The 18,372-nt window shown below is 34.5% G+C and overlaps 1 protein-coding gene and 2 pseudogenes across 1 annotated transcript; all 3 read right to left on the bottom strand.

Annotated features, from left to right (window-relative positions):
- Positions 1 to 2,898: 2,898 nt before the first annotated feature.
- On the bottom strand, positions 2,899 to 3,449 carry LOC134376466 (olfactory receptor 4P4-like; annotated as a pseudogene).
- A 4,588-nt stretch (positions 3,450 to 8,037) lies between these two features.
- LOC134376465 (olfactory receptor 4P4-like) lies at positions 8,038 to 12,083 on the bottom strand (annotated as a pseudogene).
- A 2,731-nt stretch (positions 12,084 to 14,814) lies between these two features.
- LOC134376464 (olfactory receptor 4P4-like) lies at positions 14,815 to 15,744 on the bottom strand. Its single transcript, XM_063095004.1, is given in 1 exon segment — positions 14,815 to 15,744. A coding segment is annotated over 1 exon segment (930 nt).
- Positions 15,745 to 18,372: the final 2,628 nt, after the last annotated feature.

Genomic DNA, 18,372 nt, shown 5'->3' with positions numbered 1-18,372 from the left:
TTCTCAAGATACATGATTTTTTTCCAAAGTATAAGATTTTTCACTTGCTATCTAAATTCAAGTTTAAAATAATCTTAAAATAATATTTATCAGAAAATTTAGAAAAAACTTAATGATGGTGTTTTTGAGCTACTACACCTTCTAACAGAGAGAAAATTGAGATTTCATTATTTAAAGAGTACAAGTTTTTATAAAGGATCTGATAATAATCATGCATTTATCATCTTCCCTCCACACTGATGATTGTTAACTTTTATCTATAAATTCTAAAATTTTGGCACGTGCAATTACTTTTTTATAAGTGTATATTTTACATAAGCTGAACCCCTATGTATTTTTAAATTACTGGTCACTGAGAAACATGAAGTTTCTCTTCCTGGAAATCTTTATTCTCGACTGACTCTAAATTTGCTTCATTATCACACAAATTTTTTCTTCTTACAGCTTTTTCTCTTCTTAAACTTTTAAACCTAGTTCATTTCCCTGCCAATCAATCATCTATTCAATTTCTGGATACAGGCAACCCTTTCTTCCCAACTTTGCTGCTTTGTGCTTGATTTATATCCCTTTTTCATTCACACTTCCTGGGGAATCTCAATATTTGTCTGTGAAGAAAGCGGAATTTCAATAATACATAATAGAGTTTCTCTCTTATTCTGACAAGATATAATAGTATCTACTCTTGTGTGTACAGCTATAGCATCTCAGTCCATAGGACAGAGCAAGTATTTCACAAGCATGTCCAATGTCCACTGATGAGACCTGAAGAACACAGACTCGTCACAGCACACAAGAGCATTCACGGAGTTTAGGGTTTTTTCCCCATGACTTATAAACTTGGACAAAACATGAAGCTGTGGAATTTGGGGTCATCACTGTTAGGTCAGTGAGACACAGAATAAAGGTCTCCGAGCCAAATGTTATTAAGCAAGGGAGTTTACTCCACCAAACCTGGAGGGGAAACTGAAAGATCAGTGTTCCGCTCCTGTACAGACTAGTTTGAATTTGGGAAGGAGGGAGTTATAGGGAAAAGCCTAAGTCCTGAGAAGGAGTTGGGCAGCTGTTCTGAGCACTAACGGCTTTCTGGGGGTTTTGTTTTTTACAAGATCCTGTTTTGTACCCTATGTTCTTATCATAATGTACCAGCCTTGAGGAAAAGGGAGGAGTAGAAGGACAGGGTGAGGGAATGGTCAATAGGGCTGTGCTTATGTGAAGCTGAGTGTAAGGCCTAATAATCAGCCCAGAATCCTTGCAAAGACCAAATGATGCAAACCTGAAGGACGTGGAGTTATCCCCGTGGAGTGAATATTGAACAAGGAAAATCATGAGGCAGGAAAGATCTGTGCAGATAAATCCTCTTCCATTTTAACCTTACCGCAGATGGTTTCAATGTGCAATATTTTCCTACCTGCCTTTCTAAACATTCCTCTTGAGTCACAGTCAAGAAGCTGTGTTGATGTCAAGCTGAAGCTGGAGCTCTAACACCTTCCTTTGTACTGGATCTCCTTCCCCCTCTGCTTCCCTTCCATTTTTCCTCACACCCATTTCCCTGGAATTTCTGAATAAATTGTGTTAGAACATAATTTTTGCCTCAAACTCTGCTCTCTAGGAAATGCAGGCCAAGATATAAATCATTAGGGGGAAATTAGGAACATTCTTAGAATTATAGGCATTAGAAGAAATGTTTTATAATGGGTTGAGTTTTTAAAATATTACAGCTATCCTTTCATAGAGACTTTGGGTTAAACTTTCCATTCCACTACAAATATAAACAACACAAACATATTTGAAGACAGCATCAATTGTTGAGTCTATCTTGTCTCTGTAGATAGTATGATGTGTTCATTTATTTTAGATGGCAAATAGTCATTTGCATAGGTTTAATATTAGTTGGTCGCCTTTCCAGCAAGGACATAATTGGATAAACTAAGCTTATATCTTTAACTATGTCAGAACTACCTCATTTAAAGGTAAATTTCACTTAACTGGGTATGACAAGCCCACTAAGGAAGAATAAAGACTGCACTTTGGACGTGAAAACAATACCTTCAATCCCTCTCAGGAAAATTAGAGTTGGCTAAGTTCTGGCCTAAGAGGTAGTGAAGAATTTTATTTTCTCAAGGGCAGGCCAAGAACTTTTAATGCACTGAAAGATCTTGGAGGAAGAGCAACCAGCAGGCACAGAAGGCTAAATCTGGAGACGACAAACCAGCCCTCATGACTTGACCTCAAAGTGTAGAAGGCAATAACGTCAATAAAAAATAGTTATTGGAAAATACTACCTCATATGTAAACTCTATTCAGAAACTAATTACCTGGTCTTTTAACCTATAGATTTAGATTTTTGACCAAATAATCAGGGGGTCTTTCTGTGTTTATGAACTACTATTATTGTTCTTACTGAAGAGAACACACAGACTGGCAGAAAATCACCATGTTACCATGTTGCTCTGAGAAGTAAGCCACCATGGGATCTGTTAGCACACATATTCTTTATTAGGAATAGAGTGAAAGGGAAGAAGAGAGAGAATGGAATATCAACAAGAATTATGTTGAAATATATATTAATGAAGCCCAAATGCAAATTTAAAAATCCAATTCCAAATGTAAAAATAGTTTAACCAAATGACGTATTTAACTAATGATTTAGCACAACGTCACAATGTGAGAAAATTTTTTATTGACCAAACACCTTCAAAAATTAACTCAGTTTGAAGGATACTAAGATGAAAACATTCCTCATATTTGAGGAAAGATATTTTGACAGTCTTCAGAGACCCTTCTGAAAAATATGTAAGTAGAAAAATATGTGAGCAATTCTTTGATGGGATTCATTTGATAAAGAGCATCTTTGGAGAGTTTGCATTCACTCACCCAACTATGTGTTTTGCACAACTGTTATGTGGAAAGAGCTTCACTGTGGCTGTCTGCTGGGTAGATTCTAAATTTCGAATGGAGCACACAGAAGGGTAAATTGATAGTGAGGAGGCACTGGACAAAGGAATGCAGAAATGCCCCAGCGCAGCAAGCTGTGACCACAGCATTACACTCCTGCCGGCTCATAATAACTGTGCAGTGCAGGGGGCTTGCAGATGGCCACACAGCAGTCATAGGCCATCCCTGCAAGGAGAAAGACATCCATACCCCCAAAGAATTGCAAGGCAAGAAGCTGTGTTTGAAATTGTGCTACTTTCTGCCAGCTAATTTGTGACTAAATTGGGTGTCACTGTAGAGGTACAGCACAGGTCGGAGAGAGCCAGGTGGTTAAGAAAGAAATACATGGGTTTGTCAATTAGCTGAGTGCATGTGATTGAAATCATTATGAGTATGTTTCTCATTCAAATAGCTATGTAACACAATAAGAGTAATAGAAAGCACACGTTTTTAATGTTTTTATTCTGTGAAAGTCCCAACAGTATAAAGTCGGAGATGTTACTGGTATTTTCCATGGTCTAATGCAGTTAAGGTTCAACAGTCTTGGTTGAAATAAATGACACATCAGCATGAGATATATCGACTAAGCATGGTGTGAATTGGAGTGAGCAATGTAGAAATAAACTCATTTATTTAATAAGCTTTCTTCCTATATTTTAAAGTAATTAACTCTAAATCTTGTATAGGTAGGCTAAACATATAATTTATTATGCTAATCAGGTTACTTTCTATAGTCAAAGTGAACTATATTAATATTTACACTTGTTCAAGTCATCAACAAAGTTGTAAAAGTCACCTTACTTATGAGATGCAAAAGTGAGCTTTGGAAAAAGTCATCTCTTGCTATGACTGTAGCTAAGTTTCTTTACTTACTCATTCTTTTTTTTTTTTTTTTTTTTTTTTTGGCAGTTAGGCAGCTGGCTGGTACAGGGATTGTACCCTGGACCTTGGGGTTATCAGCACCTCACTCAAATCAGCTGAGCTAGTTGGCCAGCTCTCTTCACTTTCTCTTAACTAAAATAATTTAATAATTTTTAAAAATTGGTACTAAGTAAATAAATAATAAATATATAACTTAATAAATATGATTAAAATAATTATTTTGAAATAATAAAAATAATTATCGTTTACCCTCTCTATAACATGAGGTTTTTCAAAATTTGAAATCAATTGCATTAAATACAGAATCACACCTGGTCTGAGCAGGAACAAAATGTTATCTGACTATATGGTTCACACAACTGCCGTGACAGAGTTCGTTTGTAAAAAACTTCAAAGAGCAGATAAGCAAATTTAGCTCAAGAAGGGAGAAATAATTATTCCCGAACCAAAAGTGAGATTATATGACAATTTCTGGTTCAAAACAAAAAATTCTAAGGCCAGTCTTTGTACAAGTATGTACCCACTTGGGTAAGGCACATGGGGCAAGGAGCTCAGCAAAGGTGGCATTCTGGAGAGCGTGACATGTCAGAAGCCTACTTTCAACGTGCATAAACGTTCTCATGTGAAACCTCTCATGTGGAATTCAGAGCTGAACTCAATTACAGCTTGTTTATTCGGGTAGAGAAGGGAAAACCTGAGGAAAGCATATTTGCACAGGACCCAAGCAGCATCTTAGAAATAACTAATTCTAAGCAAAAAAGGAGGCTCAAGAAACTCTTTATACACTAACAAATCTTTTGCAGCTGAAAAGAAATAAATGTTTAAGTGATATTGTGTCCTGCCCGTCTTATGTATTATGTGTAATTGTTGTGCAGTGAAATCATTATACGCATATTATCTTATAAATTTATCATAGAATACACAATGTGGGGGGATGGAACTAAATCCTAGCAAGAGCAAAATGTTAAAGAAAAAGAATTGGGGACATACAATGCTAACAGAGCTTGAGAAAACAATCAGAAGAACTTCCACACCCAAAGGTGTGATACCACTGGCAGAGCTTGAAGATATTCAAGAAAGGAGCCAGGCCTCTGGAAAGAGCAAACCAGGATCTTCCAAACTTCTTCATTTCTGCTGAGGAAAAAGTGAAGTGAGGACACAGCCTTGCTCCTCTGGAAAGAAGTTCCAGTCAAGCACATAGTCACTTTCACAGAAAAAATCAATATCTCCATCCCACTGTCCTCATCAGTAGGTGGCTCCAGGTTGGGAGGGAACCAAATATCTGCACTTCTTTTACAAAGTTACTATTAAGAACAGAACTGCCCCTGCTGCTAATGGACAGGTAAAGCAGCAGAGTGTTTAAAAATTGGACAGCCAGAGTCAGAGGGCCTGGACACAACCTCTTACTTAGCCAATATCCTTAACTTCTCTGGACAAGGTTCTTAAATTATCTAAAAGGCTAATGACAACAGCAACTACTACCACCAGATATAAGATATATATTTACTACAAATTAAACTAGGAACTTCATGCAGATTATGTTCAAAGTTACACAGCAAGACTATTGCCAGTAGGTCTTTCCAACTCAAGAGCTTAAATTCCCCGCCAACACAACACACCCAGCATACCACATCCCCACCTCTCCATAGGACCACCTGCATGGGAGAGCATATTCTAATCACTACAGCTCTAATGTGTGAGTTGAACTGAAATGTGAAGGCCCGAAGTTTCTTAGTAGGAAAATGCCTGGGAAAGCTTCACCAGAGAGTTTCCACCACAACAATGCCCCTACTCGTTCCTCATATCAAAGAAGGGCAATTTTGTGAGAGTTTTGATGGAACATCATTAAGCATCCATCTTACACGCATGATTTGGCTGCTTCTGACTTCTTTTTGTTTCCTAATCTTAAAAAATCTATAAAGGACACCCATTTTCTTCATTTAGTAATGTAAAAAGGACTGCACGGACATGGTTAAATTCCCAGGAACTCTAGATCTTCAGGGATAGACATTACTTTAAAAGGTGTCATGAACTTGATAAAGCTTATATTGAAAAATAAAGTTTATATTTTTTATTTTTATCTTTTAAAAATTTTATTTCATTTTAAAATTTAATTGTACATATTTGTGGGGTATCGTGTGTTGTTTCAGTATGTGCATATGTTGTGCAATGATTCATTTATGATAGATAGCATATTTATCCCCTAATCATTTATCTTTTCTTTGTGGTGATTATGGTTAAGATCCCCTTTTTTAACTATTTAGAAATATACAATATACTATTATGAACTCTCAGCTGACTAGAACAGTACTTATCCTTCCCAACTACCTTTACTTTTGTTCTTGTTAATCTACCACTTGCTCCCTTCTTACCTGATATAAAAGCTTTACTAATTTTTAATCTCCCTTATAATTTTTTCTGCTCTTTACCCTTCTTTTATCCTTCTTTTGATCCTCCAGAAACATTGCAACACTCGCATTGTATTTGCATATTCTAAAAGTCTTTCAGTATTTTAATTATCTTTCTTTTCATATATCTCATTACTCAATCCCTTCGCCATTATATTTGCTCTTAAGAGATCATTTTTGTCATTATCAAACATGCAGAACAGGAATTTCATATTTTTTTTTCCTTTTTGGTTTCTCAAGTAAATCTCTCAAAAGTTTCTTCTTTTATAGTTATAACATGATTTGCTTTATTTATCACCACAATGTATTTTTCTAATGAACAAACATAATTTGGGGACGTTTTTAGATTCACACCAAAATTGATTAAAAATGCAGAGTTCCCTTATACCCCCAACTCCACAAACACGCCACCTCCCCCATGATCAATTTCCTGCACCAGAGTGGTCCATTTTTTACAATCAGTGAACATACATTGACTCATTATTATCACCCACAGTGTACAGTTTAGAAGAGTCTTCAATCTTGGTGATATACATTCTCTGAGGTTTTGGCAAATGTATAATAACACATATCTACCATTGTAGTATCATTCTGAACAGTTCGATGTCCTTAAAATCATCTGTATTCTACCTCTTCTTTCCTCCCTTCCCCCTCTCCATGGCAACCACTGATCTTTGTACTGTCTCCGTAGTTTTGCCTTTTTCAGAATCTCATGCAGTTGGAATTATATAGTATGTATGTGTACTTTTTAGAGCAGCTCTTTTTATTTAGTAAAATGGAGGTAAGTTTTGTGTGTTTAAATTGCTTGATAGCTCATTTATTTTTAGTGCTGAATAATTTTCTATTGTTTGGATGAATTAGAGTTTATTTATTCAATTTACCTACTGAGGGTGCTACCAAGTTTTGCAAATTATAAATAAAATGTCTGTAAACATTCTTGTGCAACCACAATATGTTTTGCTTGTTGGTTTGTTTATCTGTATATTTTTAGACAACATCATATTGTGGGATGTTGGAGGGTTTTTTGTTGTTGTTGCTATTTTTTATTTCTCACTTTAGCAGGAAAGGTCTTTAGTTCTGGATCCAGTGACTAGTCATTTACTTATCAATTTTAGGTAGGTAGGTATGGAGAACACTTACATTTTATAATTCAGTTCCTTAAGTTTTATGGGAAACATTTTTAAGTTTTGGCCAATAGGTAGAATACTAGTATGTTTTCAGTATTCTGAATTATTAATTCTTGCTCTCTCTTCACAGTTATTCTTATTTTTTTCAATGGGAAATCAGAAGTGTTGACCTCCAGGAACCACTATAAATCAAACTCTACAAAAATGATTGTTTTGATGTATAATCTACAATGCCTCTAGAGGATGCATATGTGAATATTCTATCAGAAATTCTAAAACATTATTTCGATTTTAGATTTCAACTTCTCTACTACCACAGGGCATGCACTGCTTTGAGGTTTGGTCCCTAAGCCCAAAGATTTTAATAAAATTAACATTAAAATATGTTTTAATTATAATTCACTGATGAATGTAGATTTCTTTATTTGCTTTGATCCTCCCGATTTGTATGCAGGTACCTCTACTTACGCCACCTCAATACTTACAAAATTCACTAAGTTTCCAACTCCTTTTGGAATGCTAGAATGAGTACTTGATTACTTACTACTTTAAATGTCAAAGTTCCATTTCTCTCGTTCATTCCATTGGAGATAATAAAATCTATCACATGTTTTCTAGCTTTTTTCTTCACATCTAGCCTTTACCTTTATAAAGTTGCTTAGCCAATAGTCATCTCCAAAATAACTTTATACTTCTTTCAAAAATGAAGTTTGATACCAAGTTTTTCTCATGGCATTTTTCATCTCTGTATTTCTCAGTGTGTAATCACGGGATTAAACATAGGAGCAATGATGGTATAAAATAGTGCAACTACTTTATCCCAAGGGAAAGTGGTAGGAGGTCTAAGGTGTCCAAATATTGCAGGTCCAAAAAATAAGATGACCACAATGATGTGAGACCCACAGGTAGAGAGGGCTTTAGGTCTTCCCTCAGCTGATTGATTTCTTAAAGTGAATAATATAATGACATAAGAAACAAATAAGACAACAAAGTAACTGAGACAAGTACACCAGAATTGGCAACCACAAGGACACCAATGATGTAGGTGTCTGTACAAGCAGCTTTTAACAAAAGGAAGATATCACAAAAGTAGTGATCAATCTCATTAGGACCACAGAAAGGCAACTGGAGTGTCATAGATAATTGAGGAAAGGAATGGACAGTTCCACCAGCCCAAGCAGCCAGGACTAAGAGACTGCACTTTGTCCTACTCATGATAATCATGTACTGGAGAGGTTTGCAGATATCAACGTAGCGATCAAAGGCCATGGCAGTAAGAATGAAGACCTCAATACTGCTAAAGAAGTGCATGGTAAAGATCTGTAGCATGCAGTTGCCATAGGAAATGTTTTTTTCCCCCACTAGCAGGCCACCAATCAGTTTAGGTATAACACTAGAGTTATAGCAGATGTCTATAGAGGACAAGTGACTGAGGAAATAGTACATCAGTTGATAAAAGAGAGGGCTGCACAGAATGGAGACACGGATGAGAAGGTTTCCTACCAGCAGGGCAACATAACAGAATAAGAAGAGCACAAAGCAAAATATTTGCATGTTCCAATCATCAGAAAGTCCCAGAAGAATGAATTCGGAGATATTTCTCTGGTTTTCCTTGTGTTTGAGTTGACATATGTTAGGAACAAATAAGTTAACTGTCTGAATGAAAGAAATAATAAATGTAGACAAAAAACTAACAATATGACCACATAATATAAAATTTATTAAAAATTAAATGCACATTGCTCAGTATATTAATTATTCTTGATGTATGGGATTAAGCTGCTTTTTTTCTTATTTATGTCTTATTTTACAAATCTACTTTTGAATAATTTTGTAATAGGAATAATAGGATAATAATGTATTTTACTCAAATTTACCTGTAATGATTAAATGATGTTTAAATATTACATTGAAAATAAATAAAATGTTACTGTTAATTATGTTATTTAGATAGCAATAAAAAATTAACCAAAGACCATAAAAGAGCTATTTTGCATATTTTTAAAATATGTGTGCCTTACTCAAAGTGTCAACTTTACTTATTTTAATATGAGCTAGCCAAATTGCCTGAATTATCTGTTAGTAAATCCTCAGGAAAAGTAAATTGCTTGAACGCCCCAGTTTGAATTGTTGAATTTTAATTTGTACAGAGCATTGTCTTTGCCTCCTGTGCAAACATTGTCAATTGGTCATGCTACACCAGTGAAACTGCTGTTATAGTAAAAACAAAGAGTGCTTGAAAACAATTCAGCATAAGAAAGAATGTTAACTAATGACTGAATTTTAAAAAGTAATCAGCAACTTTATTCATTTTTCCTATTTGCATTTTATGTGCTGAGAACATTTTTTTCCCTTAAAAAATTACAAACAAAAAACTTGTCATTCAAGTTTGTGATGTCAATTAGTAAGGAAAGATAAATTCATTAAATTTCCCAAATATGTTTAAATTGTGCCTGTGTTATGACTTTTAATACAAATTTCATGTCTTTTATACACAACCTGGGGAACAATTGTAAATAAAAGAGAATGTACAGAAGGTAATTTTAGACAAACTTTGTAGTTAGTGAGCTCTCAGTGGTATTTGTGGCATGAATGAATAACTGAAAAGATCATGTATTTGCATTTTCTAATCTTATATATAATCTTAGGACATTATTAAATCAGTGGAAAGAGCATGTAGGATAGAGAGAATACACTCCAGTAGCTATTTTACCCACTAATGAGGAATTATCTGACCTGGGAGGTGAATGCTCTGGCACACATTCTGTCTTGTCTGGATCGGACATGATATTTATGTCTGGGCCCTCTGATGTCTATTACAAAAACACAGTATACTTTTGTAGCAAAGTTTTTAAAAAAGCATCAAATCTTGTGATTCACAAAATCAAAATCTTTATTATTTATAGTCTTTGAGAGGATTGTAAATGGCAAATAGGTAAAATGACATTAAAAAAGTGGTTTACAATAGGCCACCAATTCTATTTTACATCATTATTCAAAACTCAAACTTCATCAAGGAGAAATGTTTTGTTGGTTGTTTTTTTGTCTTGTTTTTTTCTGTTTGTTTTTGTCTTCAATATAACTATATGCCTTCCTATCCTTCTTTATGTAACAAAACAAAAATAATTACCAGGCAGAGACTGTTCAGCATTTGACAGTAACTAAGTATATAGAAAAATTTGTGTGGGGTAGGGTTCCTTAACATATCTTCTATTTATGACAATAGATACTGATTTTTTTGTTGTTGTTTTAAAGTAGCATACTTAATTTTTAATAATTAAATTTTAATATTTATTTTTTCAACTATATCTATTTACCTAAAAAATGAATTTAAAGAGAATTATCACATAACTAGATTCTGCATAATTTAAAGTGAAAATCACATGATTAGTCCTAACTTCTGATTTTCAGTAAAAGAGACTCAGAAAAAGGGAACTTAAGTGATTTCCCAGGATCAGAAAGTAATACATTGATGGAAGCTCTATACCCTGATTCTCACTCAGGGGCTGTATCCCATGCTTAAGACCAGAGCCAAATGGAGGGGAGTATCTCATGGAGGACAGGAGCAAAAATAATTATTTTGAATCTTCACATCTACAGAAAAGAATGTGCAAGATGACAGATTACCAAAATATCCAGTCTTTCTTCCTGAGTCTTTATGTAGACATTTAGTGTATTTAAAGTAAATATGTGTTCTAGAATTCTCTGATTTTAAGTCATTTTGAAATAATTTTCTTTCAGTTTTATCAAAATATGAATTTCTTAAGTGAGGATTCTTCCTTTTTTTCTAGATTATCATTGGTATTTAATCTATGATAGCTCTTAATATCCCTTCCAGTCATCTAAGGAACATGACACATGGTCACTGCTGTAAGCAGAGGTAAAAGGGAAAAGTGAAAATCCAGGTGAAGATAATTATTATCATAAACAATATTTTCTTGAGGATAGCAATAGTAAGGAAAACTCCTTGTAAAAATTGAAGTCATATGATAGAATAGATAATATTAGGCGACCACTGAATGAGTGTTTAGAACAGCAGCAACACAGAAAGGCAGAAATGTTGAGGAGTGTAAAATTGACCAGTTGTGATCCTGGAGCTAATTATTTATTCTCTTTAATCCTCATTTTCCTCATTCATACAATTAAAACGTCATTACATAATTCAGTCATATAGTGGGGAGTTCAGGACGAAATATGAAATATCCAGGTGTCATAAATGGTTCATAAAATACAATTATTTTGATTTTACACTTTGTTCTGTTCTCAGTGAGTAATTTAGTAACTAATGAAACTGTCATGCACTAATATTTGAGGACAACAAAGTTACATGCAGAAATACACAAAAATTATCACAATGTGAGTTTAATGAGTGTGATAGTGAAAAGTTCAATTTAAATGATTAGATGATCTGCTAGTGAAAAAAATTTAAGTTAGAAAATTAAGTTTGACTATCTTTGGCATTTCTTAACACTAATCACTAGCCTGTTTTTTTTTGTTGTTGGTTTTGTTTTGTTTTTCTTTTTCTTTCTTTTTTTTTTTTTTTTACCCTACAAAAATATAGTCAAATGGTCAAATGATTATTTAATTTCTTTGGTAGTAATGAATAAAATTTATTCATGGTCTCTGGAATGTACTGTCAACAGAATAAGAATAGAAGATACAAGCTCTTATATTTAAAGTACACTTTTTACCATTTGTTCAAATTTTCTATTACTACATCAGAATGTAGCATGTCGCAAACATTCCTTACTTGACTCAGATGAAAGCAGTATGTCTTAAGAGGGTGGATTTTTTGAAAGAAAGGAAATTCTTTGTTTTAGTAGGTATTCAATCATAATCTGGGCTATGACTTAATAGGCGCATGGAGGAATATACAAAACAGGAAAATGTGAAACAATGTAATTCTATGCCAATTGAAAGTGCCTTTAATTTTAATTCTATTATTCTTAACTGGAATTCTGCTTTTACATAATGCAAAATTGAAACTAAAGTATGCTAAACATGTTTAGAGTAATCAAATTATCATATGCTGCAAGAGAAGTTACACCTCTTAGTAAAAAGTTGAATAAAATAAATGTAAAAAGCATATAATCAGTCTAGCATATGGTTGATGGGACTCTTCCCAAACCAAGGTGATAAGACTAACTCTTTGTCCATCAAGTCTCAGTGGCTGTTACATAAGATTTAGGCTGTATCAGAAAGAATTTCCTCCCTCAGATACTCACTTGACCAATTCTCCAGTATCAAAATACAAAATAAAATGCAGAGAATTAAAAAAAAAATTCGAACACATCTATCTTAATCTCTGAAAATATTTTGGAAATCTCAGAATGTCTTAAATCATCTACAGGTTAGGAAGGAAAGTGGACTTTAAATAGTCACTAAAACTATCAATTATGCAAGGAAAAGTGGATCCTCATCCCTCAGGAAATCAGGCTGGGAATTTTGAACACCAATTTAGCATCTTAACAAGAGCTCATACAAAAAATAAAAATAATAAATTCCTTCAAAAAATGATAGGAATTTTAAGTCCTAAGAGTCATTTATTTTATGCTGATAACTAAAGGAAATTACTTTAGGAAGAAAAGAATATAAAATTAAGTGACAATGCAAAAATTAATGGTCCTTGAAAGCTCTGGAAATTACATCCCCAAAGGCATTTCTAAACTGATCATGGCCACATACTACCAAGCCAGTGTACCTGGTAATGTCCCTGGTGCCTCTGGGCATTTACTTTCCACCTTTCCATTAGTCTGTCTTAGGGACCATTTTCCTGAAAGCAAAATGCAATGGTGAGCCAGAGCGGTTCTAGAAACTCTGCCTATGCTGGACAAACAGAATCAGTCTACTACCATCTACAAAGGAGAACAGCCTCTTATTGCCTGGAGATCATGTAATAACCTCACCTGAAGTTGTTTCCATCCAAAATGGTGCTTAGTTTCTTAAGGTTTATCTCACTGTGCCTCACTTCTACTAGGCCTATAACAAGGATCAGATCTCAGCACAGCCCTGGGGGAAGTTCATACATTTCGAACCCAAAAGTTCAACATTTCATTAGAGTATATCACAAATGCTTCTGTTCTCAGATGTTGATTAACAATCACTGGATAGTCAATGAGTATCAGTGGATGATTCATAACCATTTAAATTATGTCTTTCTCAAATTCAAATTACTCATTTGATTAATCTCAAATTACTCATTTGATTGCTGTTTCTCAACTTGCAAAATTCCATTTAAAGGTACATGTTAGTTCCATATAATTTGCATGTTTAAAAATTATTTTTAACTCTAACCATTTACATTGTCCTCTTGAGGTATTCTCCAGTTGATTTTCTAATTTATTTTTTTCAGTACAATATTTTTCTTCAACACAAAATTGAGTTTTATAGAATTTCCAAAACTAATAATAAAACTTATTGAAACAATAAAGCACCAAAAAATGAAAGGACCGTTAAAGATTCAGAATTTCAGGAACCAAGATTTGGTTCGTGCTACTAGAAATGAACCCCAGTCAGCTGAAGGTCATCCTGGGGTCAAATGGAAGGTGCAGTAGAGAGTGCAAGAAATAAAGATGTAAATGTAAATATTGATTAAGCTCATGACCAATTGCAGAAACAGGGACTGTTGTAGCGATGCACTACACACACACACACACACACACACACACACACACACACACACACACACACACACACACACATATATTATATGTATATGTAGTTTCATTTCTAGTTTCTTAGTTTTTATTAAGAAGGTTTTCATTAGTCAGTTTAACAATCTATTCTTCATGTTACAGATTATTCAGGAAGGATTGTAATCTAAACTAGAAGAAAAACTAACATTGAAATTTAACATAACCCAGAACGTTTAGGATGTTGTGGGGTTTTGCAGGGGTTCGAGGAGGAAGTAAGACTACATTTGTACAATCATCTTGTCCAGTGGAAGAATGAAAATGTTTATTTTTAAGGAGGTTCAAAATACATATAGAAGAGTGTTATGAGTGCTGAGTAGTCAAAGGAGTCAAATGTTCCACTTACTTACTTGTTATCTTCTGCTGAAAAATCAACCTTTATACAAGTATACTGTCCCCTGATATGCTGGGAGTAAAAGTCTTAAAAATATATTTCTCCTTTACCAGATAGCTTAATATTAGTTTTGGTCAATAAGGACACATTAGAATAAGATTGGAAATTAAAAGGATCGGAGAATAGACTTTACTAAACATTCAGAATAAAATGTCAAAGGAAGACATGAGGCAGGTATGTGAGGAGAATAGATGAAAAATGAATATGAAAAAATAAATAACAATTGCCAAACCAAGAGAGGTCTAAGCAAATGCAAGAGACACTGAACTCTGGTCTGTGGCTGGCTCCTGCATGCACATTATATTCTCATATCATTCCATATTAATTCTAGGACTCAGAGCACTAAAGTGAAATTCTGAAATGCCTTTCATAATAAGTTACATCTTTTCTAAAAACAATTGACGATACCACATTTTTCTTATGGCATTCTTCATCTCCATGTTTCTCAGTGTGTAAATTAGAGGGTTGAACATGGGAGCAATGATAGTATAGAAAAGAGCAAACACTTTGTCTTCTGGAAAAGTTGTGGCTGGTCTAATATAAATGAAGAGAACAGGCACAAAGAATAGGACCACAACTGTGATGTGAGAACTGCAAGTGGAAAGAGCTTTGGTACGGCTCTCTGCGGGGTAAACCCTGATGGAGGATAATATCAGAAAATAAGACACTATCAAAATCACAAAAGTTGCCAAAGCAATCAGACCTGAATTAAAAACTACCAAGAGACCAATTCTGTATGTGTCAGTGCAAGCCAACTTCAGCAAAGGATACACATCACAGAACTAGTGGTCTATCTCATTGGGGCCACAGAATGGTAAGAAGATGGTGAAAAGAAACTGACTGGCAGAGTGTATAAATCCCCCAATGCAACAAGCCATGATGATTGCATTACACCTCTGCCTGCTCATGATGACAGCGTAGTGCAGGGGCTTGCAGATGGCCACGTAGCGGTCATAGGCCATCCCTGTGAGAATGAAGATCTCGATGCCTCCAAAGAAATGAGTGGTAAAGAGCTGTATCATGCAGTTGTTATAGGAAATGGTCTTCCTTTCTGCCAGTAAGTCAGTCATTAGTTTGGGGGTCACTGTGGATGTGTAGCAAAGATCAGAGAGTGAGAGATAATTGAGAAGGAAATACACGGGTTGGTTAATTAGCTGAGTGCATGTGATAGAAATCATTATGAGCACATTTCCCATCCAGATAGCAATGTAGCAAAATAAAAATGACACAAAGCAAAAGACTTCAATGTTCTGGTTTTGAGAAAATCCCAAGAGAATGAACACAGTGACATTATTTCTATTTTCCATAGTCCAATATAGTAAAAACGCATAACAGCCACCTGAAAAAAGATATAATGCATAAGTCAGAATCAGAAATGTCATGGAGAATATGAAATATAACACTAATATCAAGAAACTATGCTCAATGTATATGATACCAGAGTTCCAGAAAATGAAAATCTGTTTTTTAATAAAAGTTTTTTTTGTTAGTTTCATGATGATTTCCATAAGTCATTCTTTCAAGACATTATCTTCAGTCTTGACATTAATAAAAATGAATGTATTCAATCAATTTTTTAAAGTTTTAAAACTTATCATTAGTTTCCAAACATTGCCCAATATACAGCTTACAAAAGACATAGCTCTAGATTCTAACTCAATATATTAAAGATGTAACCATAGATCATACATTTTTTTACATATGTAAATTTTAACGGCAATCACTAGTGGAATATATTCTACCTCAAAATCCTTTTAGAGATAAAAAAAACAAAATTAAAATTATATATAAATTTAAACCCACATGGGGTCTTCCAAAAGTTCATGGAAAGATTCATACTATGTTTTAATCCCATTTCTCCATAAATTTTTGAAGCACCCTCTGTGTATATATTTGCAATGCAAAGTGGAAGGTAACTCTCAGCAAAAGACCCATGCAATTGGTTCTAGTAATTTTTCATTGCTTGTTTACCTTTTCCTTATTTGTGATTTAAAATGCTGATACTTTATAGCAAGTATATCTGTCCCTGTAGGCACTTCCATTGTAATCATGTACTTAAATGATCCATGAATAAAGCAGTTGTTAAAACTAAAAAAGAGGAGTAGAAGGCAGGTTTACCCAGATGGTTTTGCTTTTGACTCAGTATATCATATTTTGCAAGTCAGTTTTTTTCTGTTTTCTGAATTGAAGTCTGCATTTCTGTTTTCTATTTTGTCCAACGTATGCCTCTTGCAAAAACCCATGAAGAATCCAGACATAGTGTAATTCGGAGAAAAGGTTATTGGAAAGTTTTATGTGAAGACAAATAGTTGGCACCTAGGTTATTGGAAAGTTTTTATGAGAAAAGGTTTATGTGAAGACAAATAGTTGGCACCTAGGTTCTATTACCTGATTATGTTATAGTGTGTGAATTTGGGTACCAATTGCTTCATTTCTTTGAATTAAAGTTTTCTCACTTATAAAATGGGAAAGCCAGCCTGGACATCGTCCCAAAAATGTGTGACATACGGAATCGGTCTCTTGGTAATTTTTAATTCAGGTCTGATTGCTCTGGTGACTTTTGTGATTTTGATGGTGTCTTACTTTCTGATATTATATTCCATCATGGTTTACCCTGCAGAGAGCTGTACCAAATAAATGTGATTTATTTGTGTAACTCAAGTAAATCAATAAATGGCCAATGTTGTATTAACCAAAGATTATTAATCCAAATTTGTTATTTAAATGCTAATGCTACCAAATCGGTTCTCTAAAAGTTGTCAGTGTACAGCCCAGTAAATTTGGCTTCCATGCAGAAGATGAAATTTTAGAATCATAAAATCGTTTCAGCAAGAAGAAAACTTTGAGATCTACTAGTCAAATCCCTAGTTCTATGCCGAAGGTATCTTAATTAAAAGCCAAATATAGAATAAATAAAGTAGTTTGAATATTCTCATCATTCAGAAAATATTAAACCACCGGGACTTGATTTGTGAAAATCAAGGCAATGTACTTGGGGATAATCAGAACTTCTGCTATTTTAGTGTGATTCTCAAAGCTGTTACTAAAATAATAGAATTTTGAACCAAAGTATCCAATTGTCTTTACATATAAATTTATTTATTTATAAATTTGACTCCAAAACCATTAATACTATTTGTATTATTATTAATACTATTATCTTTGCTTAAAATGTGTGATGTATCTTCTGCTGACGTCTTGCAGAAGACACATAACACATTTTAAGCACATCACACTTTCTTCATCAATTCATTTGTAAATTACCTGCTCATTTTTCCTTTTTGTAGATTGTTAACTGTGTCACGCTCCCCATTAAAAAATTAATAATAATCCCAGCCTCAAACAGGTAAAGAGCACACCTGAAACACCATTTTTCACACGGGTAGCCCTCCATAGCCACCGCAATTGCCTTGGCCGCAGCAAAAGTGGCTAATGTCTATAGCAGCAGTCACAGCCTCTGCCACAATGCAGATGGCAGGCCAGACTCTCAAATTCATTGCCACAAAGAGAGGTGCCATCAGAGACCAAAAGAAAAAAAGAAGAGGTCCTCTCTCTCTACACACAAAATACACTACAGAGCAATAGAAGAGGCATCTGATTTACGGTAATAGGGGAGGACTTCATCACACATCTCAGTACTGGACAGATCATCTAGGCAACAAACCAAAAGAGGGACAGTTAACCTATCATATGGAGAGAACAAATCCATGATTTTTACAAGGGGACAGGGAGGCAGAAGGAGGGAAGGGGAAGGATGGAGGAAGAGGGAAAAGTTGGAAGGGGAGAGATTGGATAAGGGGCATTACAAATAAGTATGATTTGGTCTACGGCCATACCACCCTGAATGCGCCCGATCTCGTCTGATCTCGGAAGCTAAGCAGGGTCGGGCCTGGTTAGTACTTGGATGGGAGACAAATAAGTATGATTTGTAACAA

Source organism: Cynocephalus volans, chromosome 4 (genome assembly GCF_027409185.1).
Source record: "Cynocephalus volans isolate mCynVol1 chromosome 4, mCynVol1.pri, whole genome shotgun sequence".
NCBI lineage: Eukaryota > Metazoa > Chordata > Mammalia > Dermoptera > Cynocephalidae > Cynocephalus > Cynocephalus volans.
This window is presented reverse-complemented; position numbering and strand designations above follow the sequence as displayed.